General features: G+C 39.4%; 1 protein-coding gene across 3 annotated transcripts in view; it reads right to left on the reverse strand.

Moving 5' to 3' along the window:
• LOC111835174 (collagen alpha-1(XX) chain) overlaps window positions 1-2,772 on the reverse strand; it is a 60,833-nt gene extending 58,061 nt beyond the window's left edge. For 2 of the 3 annotated variants that reach the window (XM_072713089.1, XM_072713088.1), the window contains exons 1-2: window positions 2,634-2,772; window positions 1,406-1,524 (exon numbers count right to left, since the gene is read on the reverse strand). In XM_072713089.1, the coding sequence (XP_072569190.1) occupies window positions 1,406-1,524; window positions 2,634-2,683 (169 nt within the window). In that variant the 5' untranslated portion in view covers window positions 2,684-2,772. Of the gene's footprint in view, window positions 1-1,405; window positions 1,529-2,633 lie in introns of all 3 variants that reach the window. The other variant, XM_072713090.1, reaches the window with a different exon arrangement.
• Window positions 2,773-12,407: the final 9,635 nt, after the last annotated feature.

The raw sequence follows: 12,407 nt of genomic DNA on the forward strand, positions 1-12,407 counted from the left end.
GGCGGTTTCTGTAAATCTACTCAAAGACTGATGAGTTGACATGTATATGTAGACATTTATACTTCCTGAGAGTGAGGATAAGTGTCATAAATGAATTGTATTGACATTCCCATCCACCTTAATGCTGAGTGAGATGTAAAAATTAGCAAATAGATACCAGAGGAAAGAGTTTGACAAGAGTTCAACAAGAAAGACATTTGTGGATTTTAAAGCCTGCAGTGAAAATCGCATATAAAAATGTTAACGGCTGGTAGCAGTCTCATAGTTGGTAGGTTGCGTACCGAGTAAGACACAGAACTGTTCTATACAATGAAATGACAGGAAATGAACTGCAGTATCCTCAAACATGTTTTAACCTAAGTTGCTACAATGACATTAAACTTGACAGTGACATGACAAGTTTAATCCAGAACTGCAGACTGGAGTCCAGTTCTGAAGCAACATCGATACAGACTAATATTTTGTCTTACAGATTTCCTCAATGAAAGAAAGAAAAATGATAATCTTAGGGTCAAGGTGCATACATATATACATACACACACCCTAAATTGGAATCTAGTCCACCATATGGCATATAGTGACATGCAACCTGAAATCCAGAAATACCAATTCACCTTTCTGCACAGCATTCAGACAGATTCAGAAAACCTAGCAAACACAGGTACAACTTCAAACTTCAAACACACAGAGTCGGGGCGGGGGGTAAGGGGGGGTAGGATGCCAAGAGTTAAACCCCAACCCTGAAGCAGGGGCGTTGAGGGACATGGATACCCTGGGAGATTCAGGGGCCCAGCATTTTATAAGGGCCCCTCAATACGAAAAATAATTATGCATCTGCTTGGGAAACATTATGTATCCACTCTATGGTGGGGGGGGGTCCTTTCTGGGGGCCCCAGATGGCATTTTACCAGGGGGCCCAGAATTTATAGCTAAGCCCTTACCTGGAGGTGCAGAGTTACCATACCGCCATAGTTAAAAATAACAAAATTGTAATTCACACTGGGCTATATATAAGGTGTAAAGAAATGAGTGAGTCGCAGGGGCGTTAGAAGCATTTTGAATGTGGGGGGAGACACACTAGACAACAGCGCTGGGTGAACTAGCTTTATGTTAAATGTTGGGGGGTCCAAACAAATAATTGGCGGCAACGCCCATGGTGAGTCGTCATAAAGAAGTGGGAAACCTTCTCAGTTAAAACAGCAAAAATCTTCAAATAAAAGCAGTATTAACTGGTTCACTTACTGCCTATATTTAACAGTTTAAAGTGTATGCGATAAAGCTGCACTGGGCTGTTATTTCCCTCAGAATAGACCCCAGGAATGTCTGCATGAACCATTTGCCAGGAGATGGCTAGGCACTGTAAATAACCATGGACAAGCTTACAAAAAGTATGAAAATAAAATACCTTGGCTGTGAACCCCGGAGACCAGCAGGAGGAGGAAGGCACACAGGCCTTGCCGAAGTAGCACCAGGACAAGCTGGGGACGGCAGAGGGCCGACATTGGACAGACTTGGGCTCTCTCACTACCTCACAAACATAAAACAGGAGATTACAAACCATTCTCATTATAGTACAATACACAGAATACAAGCGAAATATTTTATTTTAGTTCTTTTAAAAAGCTGCTTTGAAGGGTAACAAAAATTTTTCTTTGCTTATACAGCTAGATTTTAAATTCCAATTCAAAATTAATAATCTTAACTAAACATATAATACATGAAACACCTTTGTCCTCTGAATTAATTAACAGACACTTAAGCACATTACATAACACTTTTATACATAGGTTAAATTCAGTAGTAATTTTAGTCGTAGACTGCAATTCAAGTACGAAGGACTATTAGTCTTTTTTTCAAGGGAAGGATACGTAAAGGAATACGTAAACTCATAAGACGGTGTTTCCCCAAACCGGTTTCTGCATCCTAACACCGTGACCCATATCCCCAACCCCCAAGCCGACATTCGCAAGAGCGCCGGCTTGTTGTCGCCCGTCCGCCTGGAGAAAGACCGCCGCCGGCGCCGTATCATGTGACAGGCAGCCCGCTTGCGGGTCTCCATAAACTCCAATACCTGTCTGTACGTGACGAGAAACAACGCCAGGTTCATGTAATTTAGGATGCTATTTTTCCTGTAATATCATTGAATATTCCAAGTCTGATTAATGCTACTTGAAAACCACAGGAAGACATTATAGTTTAATAACTTTGATAAAAATTAAATTGTCACACGGTTTCCGCCTCTGTGTCGTAGAAGACCATGAGGCAGAAAAAGTAAAAAAAAATCATAAATCACTCATTGTATCTTTAATAAACCAATTTTCTATGTAAGTTGCTCAAGACTGGCTACAAATACATCCCATTCATCCATGCAAAGCGCTCAGTGACCCATACGGCGTTCAGAATAGACCACAAAACAGGTAAAGAAGTACGTGACTCGTTCCCGAGATTTTAATGCAAGTTCGAGCAACATAAGTACGATATCTACCCTGTCTTTAGCTACCGCAGAATCACTCACTTTTTTTTCTTACGAGGCTGTTTCATAAGATGCATTTGAGTAAATCTGCGACAGGAAAGGGAAAATATAGAAATAGCTGAAAAATAATAAGAAATGATATTAAATAATAAAAACATACTTGCTGTGGCGATGCTTCTCCGTCTGGATTATGAGATGACTCTTGTGCATTCCAAAGTATGGGACCAGAACTTCCGCTAAATTCTTGGTTACAGTCAAGTGAAGTTTAGCCGAGCGGGGTTGGACATTTCATAAGTCATCTCTCTTCTTGGACGCGGGTATGGGCGGGGTTTTTTTTTTGATTGCGCTAGTCATACTTACAAACCTAGAGGATACACAGTACTTTGCAAAAGCCTAAGCAGTCAATGAAAATGTTAAAATCTATTTATCTATGTAGTAAATGTATATTTGCTCATGAAAAAAATATCATTAGAAGATTAAGAGTAATATCCTCCTGAGACCCCACCTATTCATTTATGTCCATTGTAGTGGACATTTTCACTGATGTAAGGAAACATATTTATTCCTGTTGTACACTAAAGAGAACATGCTGTGAAATTAAAAATAAAAATAAATTTGAAAAAATCTAAATTGTAATGTCTTATTTCCACCAAAGACAAAAAACCTAAAATTGAAGGACACTTTCTTCCTTGGGTCTCAGGAGGATATAATAAAAATCTAATAAGAAATTATTCTGTTCTCCAAAAAAGATGAGTAGAAGAACACCATTTGAGTTCCCAAACCTCTCCTCAGGGGCACCTTGGCCATTCCATGTACAAGTTAAATTTCACCACCAGCTCACTTCATTTATTAATGAAGTTAAGTTAATGCAATATTGATTAACCATGTAAGGTGTGCTAGTGGTCGAGTAAAAAACATGTAGATGTATTGGATGGTTACTGCAAATACTGGGGTGACTTTAGAAGAAGTTTTGAAATGGTTAAGCTACGCTTTGACATAGTATCATAGTTTTTCAACAACATGAATATCACTGACTTTGACTGCCTAAGACTTTTGCACAGCACCGTAAATCATACTGTAAGGTGTAGGTTTGTACTGTAAATTATGCTGTAAGCCATGTTTGGTTTCAGCACTGGTAGGTACCAAATCAGCCCCGAACTCCCTGCCCCCTTAAACACACAGTACTCCTGCAAGATTGGTAGGGATATGTCCCTACCGTCCATACCCAAATGTACACCATTGCTGTTAATGTTGTAGAAATACAGGTATCTTAATTTAATGGAAATTTGACGTGACATTTAATTAAACACAGTATTTGCTTACAGAAATTATTTGGCATTGGTGGAGCATGGGGCATATAGAACACACAGTAAATCTGTAATATTTTGTGGAAAATGGCTCCAAACATATCTGCTATTGTGTCCTGTGACTTTGGAAGAAGGTGGCCTGGTCTGATGAGTCTCAATATCTGTTATATCATGTGGACAGCTAATGCACGTGCATCATTTACATGGGGAAGAGATGGCACCAGGATGCACTATGGGAAGAAAGCAAGCCTCTGTGCTCTGGACAAAGTTCTGCTGGGAGACCTTGGGTCTTGGCATTTATGTGGATGTTACTTTGACACATATCACCTACTTAAATGTTGTTCCAGACCAAGTACATCCCTTCATGGCAAAAGTATTCCCTGATGGCAGTGGCCTCTTTCAGCAGGATAATGCGCCTTGCCAAACTGTGAAAATTGTTCAGGAATGGTATGAGGGACATGAAAAAGAGTTCAAGGTGTTGACTTGGCCTCCAGATTCCCCAGATCTCAATCCAATCCTCTATTGTTGTTTTGCAGCGCTGCCAGTACTGGCTGATGACAACTGAGCTTTTGGCATGTGTATAGGCAAAACATCATCAATTCCAATCTGCCCATTCTCATTCATGTAGCATAGCCACCAATCAGATACATTTCTGATCAAGGACCACATATGTAAGTGAGACAAATCTGATTTAAAAAGATCAGATTTCTGTATCCATAGAGCCCTGTAGACTTGTAGATTTGATTCACTTCAGTTACCGTATAGGACTAAGTTGTGTCTTTTTGCTTTTCTCTCTTGATGCCTGTAATGCTGTGAAACTCTTCATACTGCAGTGTCAAGTTCACTATTGGCGTCCATTCAATGTTGCCTCTGTCATACATAGTGACTCGTTTGCCTAATGGGAAAAGATAAGATTGGCCTTTAGAGATTTTTTTTAAACAAAACATTAATATTATGTACAGTGGCCGTGAAAGTCCAGAGCAAGTCAACATTAACGTGACGCAAAAACATTAACAACACAAAAACATACAAAAAATTGCTAAAACATAAAGACCAAAAACATAATGACAAAAAAGTAAGTAAATTTCATTTTTAATGTGCTGTGTTCTCTTAATGTGTTGTGTTCTCAGCTACCGTTGATATTGTTGTCAGAGGAATGATATCAACAGTTGAATACTGCCCCGAGTGGCACTGAACATTTCCGTTTTGAAAAACGCAACGCATTACAGTTTTTTCCCAATTGCTAAAACACTATGTCATGAATACTAAGCTACATGACCATATGCTTTAATTCAGTCCTCAAAATGACCACACTATTCCCAGTATTAAACACTGTGTCCATGTCGTTAGTGTCATATCAGAGATTGGTTGCACCATTTCAGCAGATCGTTAAACACACACCCCATTGGCAAAGCACGATTATCACCAAACAACCAATCAGAAAACACTCCTATCTCTAATCAAACGTAAGGGCTCAAAACTAAAGATCAATTAGCACTTAACACTCCATCTGAAAAAACTGTGTGTCAAATTGCTTCACACATGATGCTCAACTACTAACTGCTTATGAAGGATGCTGTTTGTGTGTGTGAGTTTACTATGGTTGTCTTTCAATAAATCTATGATGAATAACAGACAGAGAGCTGGAAGAGGTAGAGGGAGAGGAAGGCAAAGAACTGTAATATCAGATGATATTCATGCAACTGTGGTTGACCATGTATGTGCTTGTCCATGGTTTCACCATGAGAGACGCTGGGCTACGTGTGCATCTAAATCTTAGTATACAGATGCTTCCATAATCCATACTTTCAGCATTGAGAACAGTTAAAGCACTTTAACTTTATGACAATTAGCAGACATACATTGCATAATTACAGGGACAGTTTTCTTGAAGCTGTTACATTATTCACTTAAGGAAAATTCAGAGCAGAGTCATAGAGGATCAGTAAACATTCCAGAGTATGAAGACCATGAGGCAGAAAAAAGTAAAAAATTTCATAAATCGCTCATTGTATCTTTAATAAACCAATTTTCTATGTAAGTTGCTCAAGACTGGCTACAAATACATCCCATTCATCCATGCAAAGTGCTCAGTGGCCCATACAGTGTTCAGAATAGACCACAAAACAGGTAAAGAAGTACATGACTCGTTCCTGAGATTTTAATGCAAGTTAGAGCAACATACATACGATATCTACCCTGTCTTTAGCTACCGCAGAATCACTCACTTTTTTTTCTTAAGAGGCTGTTTCATAAGATGCATTTGAGTAAATCTGCGACAGGAAAGGGAAAATATAGAAATAGCTGAAAAATAATAAGAAATTATATTAAATAATAAAAACATACTTGCTGTGGCGATGCTTCTCCGTCTGGATTATGAGATGACTCTTGTGCATTCCAAAGTATGGGACCAGAACTTCTGCTAAATTACATACATTGCATAATTACAGGGACAGTTTTCTTGAAGCTGTTACATTATTCACTTAAGGAAAATTCAGAGCAGAGTCGTAGAGGATCAGCAAACATTCCAGAGTATAAATCACATCAGCATTTCTGCTATTGACTTCATACTACGTCGTAACAGCATTAACATGAAGTAAAGTGTATAAGGTCCCTTTTCAAAGGAATTCGAACCGAATTAAGACCCAGCACCTCCAGTATGTACAGGTAAGACCACTGCAACCTCACACTGCAATACTAGGTTATAATGCAGTAAACAATATGGTACGGATTTAGTGAATATGCACTAAATTCCAACTTTTTCATGTACAGTGTACTTACCTCTGGTCCTCTCTTCCTAGAGAATTTTTGACCTTGATGCCAGTGATCAGCCACATGAATATGTCTTTGTTGATGAGGCTGGATTAAACCTCACCAAAAGAAGAACATTAAAGTTTTTCTTAATTGCTGAAACACTAAACCTCAATTTAAAAACTAAACTGTTAACTACCAAAACTCCTTCATCAAATCAATCCCACAGTTGGCAAAATCTTAAACACTGTTCATCTGGTTACAGTTTTTTTTTACAGTTTTTCTTAGTTGTTTACACACAATTACTTGTACTTGAGATACAATGACTACAACATGTAACTGATGCACCAACCCCCTGAACCAATTCTGCTAAACTACAAGCACAATTCCTGCTTTACACTCAAATTGCAGTTTTAAAACACACTTTTTTCAAAACACTAAACACAATTCTCTGAATTTGGCACAATTTTCATGAATAAAATCTCTTGTTTTCACAAGGAACACACTGTCATTCAAAATTGTACAGTCAGTTGCCCTACTTTGCATAGTAACTCATCACATGGGTAAACACCTGTTACACATAATTGCAATTTAGAAATCAGAGCTTTATAAAAGGGCAACAGGTGAGCTCTTCAGTTTTGGAGCAATGGATGCCAACATTGGAAACAGAGGCAGAGCCAGAGGAGTGAGAGTAAGAGGAGGAGGACGGGGAGGACGAGGAAGAGGAAGACCAAGGAATGTAATCTCTGATGAGATCAAAGCCACTTTGGTTGACCATGTGGTCAACCATGGTCTAACAATGAGGGAGGCTGGGCAAAGAGTACAGCCAAATTTGAGCAGGTACACTGTAGCATCCATCATCCGGACTTTCCGAAATGAGAATAGGTAAGAAATCTCACTGTACTCAATGAGTACATTACTGTAGTACAGTATTGCCTGTGGACTGTTCTGTAGACTGTGAAAATACTGTAAAGTATGTTTCAAGTATTTGGGAAATGTTTTCCTACTTTGTATTCCTACAGAGTAGGCCTATTTACAGTATTTTACACTATACTATTTGTATTGCAGAACTGAAAGATTACCAACACGAGGTGGTCGGGGGCGTCTTCTGTCTCCTGAACAGGAGACTGAAATCATAAACATGGTTCTAGAAAATAACGCCATAACATTACGGCAAATACAAAGAAAAATAATAGAAAACAACAACATATTTCAAAATATTGATAGGGTAAGCTTATCAACACTGGACCGTGTCTTGCACAGAAATAATCTGAGGATGAAGCAGGTCTACAGGGTGCCATTTGAACGCAATTCAGAAAGAGTCAAAGAATTGCGATATAACTATGTGCAAGTAAGTCCCATACAATCCCACAATTGATGCATACTCTCAACACTGTATAAATTACAGTATACGTTTTTCAGTACTGTACAGTAATCATACTCTGATTGTGCTTCACAATAGTGACCACTCCAAGTCTGTATTACGTATCATGTGTGTTTCAGAGAGTCCTTGAGCTAGAGGTGGCTGCAGTGGAGCACCAGTTCATCTTCATTGATGAGGTTGGATTCAACCTCACAAAAAAACGAAGGCGGGGAAGGAATGTCATTGGCCAGTGTGCCATTGTTGAAGTTCCTGGCCAGCGTGGTGGAAACATCACAATGTGTGCAGCAATTACCAACCATGGTGTCATCCATCACCATGCTACCCTTGGCCCCTACAACACTGCCCATCTGATCACATTCCTGGAAATCCTACACAACACACTCATTCCACCAGATCAGATGGATGGCCCAGAGCAGCTCAGGTATGTTGTCATTTGGGACAATGTAAGTTTCCACCGGGCTGCTCTGGTTCGTAACTGGTTCACTGCCCACCCACGTTTTTTAGTTGTTTATCTCCCTCCATATTCTCCATTCCTCAATCCTATTGAGGAATTTTTTTCTGCCTGGAGATGGAAAGTGCATGACCGAAATCCACACACACGTATACCCCTTCTCCAAGCTATGGACGATGCATGTGGAGATATAGCAGTTGATGCTTTTCATGGCTGGATTCGCCATGCTAGGCGATATTTCCCCCGCTGCTTGGCCATGGCAAACATTGCTTGTGATGTGGATGAGGTGCTGTGGCCAGACCGAAACAGAAGAGAGGATGCAGCATAGTTTTTTTTTTTTTTTACTGTAACTGTATTCAGTAAATTCTTCTGTTCATATATGTAGACCACGGTATGTGCAACTTTGTGTTGGTTGGCATGAACACTGTGTACATTGTTTTTGTGGGGAAAAATACAGTAAAATACATTTGGTACCGTGTATTTGTGTGTTTTGTATAAAAACAATATTCTGAAATATTTTACAGTGCACTTATGTAGGCCTATGTACTGTCTGTAGTAAGTGTAACACTGAACAAAAAAAGGCTTACAGTAAGTCATTATGAGGAATGGAGAAGTGGTCATAGTGTTTTACATTAAGCACATCAGTGATCAACTGGTTCTTATAAATGTCTGTTCATATGATGGTTTGTTTGTGTCATTTGAAAACAAAATATCATTTTGAAAAGAAATTACATTGTTTTGAATGCAAAGTTTCATTTTGCAGGAGAATTGAAGGGTTTTGCTCATTGTGTGTGTGTTTTTTGATTTGTGTGTAGAGTTCTGACAATATGAGGCATGCTTTCAGAAAATGTGTGTAAACAATTGGGAAAAACTGTAATTGGTTTGGCGCAGTTTTCACAAGCAATTGGTACATTTTCAAAACTCTTAGTACTTATATCACAACAGATCATCAAAGTGCACTTTTTTCAAACATTTCAGCATATTTTCAATTGTGTTAGTACAATACACATAATCACAAAATATCCTTTTCACTACACAAAATAAGTGTTTCATCTAAATAAATGTTTCGTTCACAGTAACTGCCTTTCATAATGTTATCACTATCAAATTTTTGATTTGCATCTCTTATTATTCAGTTTAATACATTTGTCTGTCATTTCATTAAACTGATCTTAATGTTTAATCAATGAATCATTCATTATGTCCATGGATTTTCAAAATGAGCTTGAGCAGGCCTGTCAGGGAGAAGACATCATCTACAGTATGTTGTTGTGTGGGACATTGTCAGCTTCCACCATGCACAGCTGGTTCGGGAATGGTTTCAAACACATCCTCGCTTCATGACCCTCTATCTTCCACCATATTCCCCTTTCCTCAACCCAATTGAGGAATTCTTCTCTACATGGAGGTGGAAGGTGTATGATCGCCATCCCCATGAGCATGTCTCCCTCCTTCAAGCCATGGGTGAAGCTTGTGGTGATATAACTGCTGAGCAATGTCAAGCCTGGATTCGTCATGCCAGGAGATTTTTCCCACGGTGCCTGAACAACGAAGACATCCACTGTGATGTTGATGAAAATGTATATATATATTAATTTATTTTTTTCCTGAACATAAGTGTAATATTTGCTGTGTAAATTTTTACAGTTCAGTTACACTCATTCAGCACCAAGGACAATTTGAAACGCTTACCTTGTATTATTTGCTCCTGAATGAAATGATTGGTAAAAGTACTAAGTTGAAAAAAGATCTTACTGTTTTGTTTGGGTGATTAAAGCAAATGTTCTCAATATATATCACAATGATCATGTGTTCTGAAACAATGATTAAGTGGAATGAAAATATGTGCAAATACAATGAAATCATGACATCAGATTTGAAAGAATGACTAGTGGTGTTACAAATGTGATCAGTTACAAGTTTTGTACTAAGAGATTTGAAAATGCACACTTTACTTATGAAAATAGTACCAAAACAATTAAAAAAAACTGTAGTCACAATTAGCAAATCTGAACCTCCCAATTAGCGAAACTCTAAACACATTCTCATTCACAAAACACATTTAGCAGTGTGGTGCACTTGGACCCAGAATGGCACACACAGACTCCAAAAGGTACACACAAATAACACCCTGTTTTCATCATTAACACACTACCACTCAAAATTGAGCACACATGTGTCAAATCTGTGATGTGTGCACCTATTCAATAAACAGGATATAAGCCAAGTCAAATGCAATGCGTGACTGAATTCAACATGGAGCATTACAACAGAAGAGGAAGAGGAGTGCATGTCAAAGGTGGTGGACGGGGTGGAAGACCAAGAAGAAGAGCTATAATTTCAAATGAAATTAGAGCAATGATCATAGATCAGGGGTCTCCAACTCCAGTCCTGGAGAGCTACTATCAAGTAGGTTTTCTGTCCCACTTGGTTTCTGATGAGCCACACCTGTTCCTGGTATTTACCTGAGAACAGGTGTGGCTCATCAGAAGTCGGGTATGATAAAAAACCTACTAGACGGTAGCTCTCCAGGACCGGAGTTGGAGACTCCTGTCATAGATCATGCTGTGGTTCATGGGATGACTATGAGGGAAGCAGGACAACATGTGCAACCAAATTTACAGTTTTTCTCAAATGCTAAAACACATTTCACAAACGTTTCCTCCATGTTCCCCAATGTCTTCACCCTTTTCTAAAGCTACATAAACACAACCACACCTTCTCACTTCAAAACACAAACTTTCACACCAAAAGAGCAGCTCGAAGCTTTCAAAAATGTAAACACTATACACATCATTACACACTACAGCAAAACAATTGAAAACACAATGCTCAATTTGTGAGAAGGTTCTTTGTTTCATAACTGCCAATGCATATTTTTAGAAACTTTACAGTAACGGATCTTCTTAGATCTCTGCAGAGGATTAGGCATTTAGATTTGTGAGTTTCATATGAAGAGTATAAATCTATAGAAAATTCTGCATGTACACTACTGTAACACAACTCAATGCAAAAACAGAATCTATTGCACACAACAGTACTCTTGAAAACATGATCAGGGTGTGAAGTTTTTTTATTTGCTTTATTCGCACCACAATCACTGTGCGGCATCATGTCGCTGAGCTGCATCGGGCCACATCACCTCATCCACATAGCAGGCTATATTGTCTCTTGCCAGGCACCGCGGGAAAAACGCCATGAAATGGCGAATCCATCCTTGGAAGGCCTCCACTGGGATGTCAACACAGGCCAGCTCCATTGCCCTTAGGAGGTACTCTCTAGTGTATGGTTGTCTGTCATAAACCTTCCATCTCCACGATGAGAAGAACTCCTCTATAGGGTTCAGGAAAGGGGAGTAGGGTGGCAGACAGACGTTTAAAGAGTGGTTACTGTTGGTGGTGAACCACTCTCTGATTTGGTTTGTTCTGTGGAAGCGGACATTGTCCCAAATGATCACATAAATGTGATGTGCGGGCCCAGGATGGTGTTGCTGGCGGTCCAGGAGGATGTCTTTTAGCTCCTCTAGGAAGGTGAGGAGACGTTGGGTGTTGTAAGACCCAAGGACAGCATGCCGGACAAGCCCCTCCGAACCCATGGCCACACAAAGAGTAATATTACGCCCCCGTTGGCCAGGAACCTCAGTGATGGCTCTTTGGCCACTGATGTTACGGCCTCTTTGCCTTCGTTTTTGCAGGTTGAAGCCAGCCTCATCCAGGAAGAGGTACTCATGAGGTCTGGCCATCGCGTTCAACTGTAATATCCTCAATGAAAAAGTGAAAGTGCACAGGTGTTCAGAACAACAGTCAATCAGGTAGCACAGTATTGTTCAGAAGTAATGTAGGCCAGTGAGCAACACAGTATGTCCACTAACTTGTGAACATGGATGTATACGTACTTGCACATACTCGTAACGTAGGTCTTTGTGTCGCGCGGAGTTGCACTCAAAGGGAATCCTATACTGTAGCTTTCATAAGTACAGGAATGTTCAAATATCCTGAATAAAAATTATTTTCCTTTTATCCCAGAGTGTTTTGCATTTGT

The sequence above is a fragment of the Paramormyrops kingsleyae genome, chromosome 6 (assembly GCF_048594095.1).
Source record: "Paramormyrops kingsleyae isolate MSU_618 chromosome 6, PKINGS_0.4, whole genome shotgun sequence".
Taxonomy (NCBI): domain Eukaryota; kingdom Metazoa; phylum Chordata; class Actinopteri; order Osteoglossiformes; family Mormyridae; genus Paramormyrops; species Paramormyrops kingsleyae.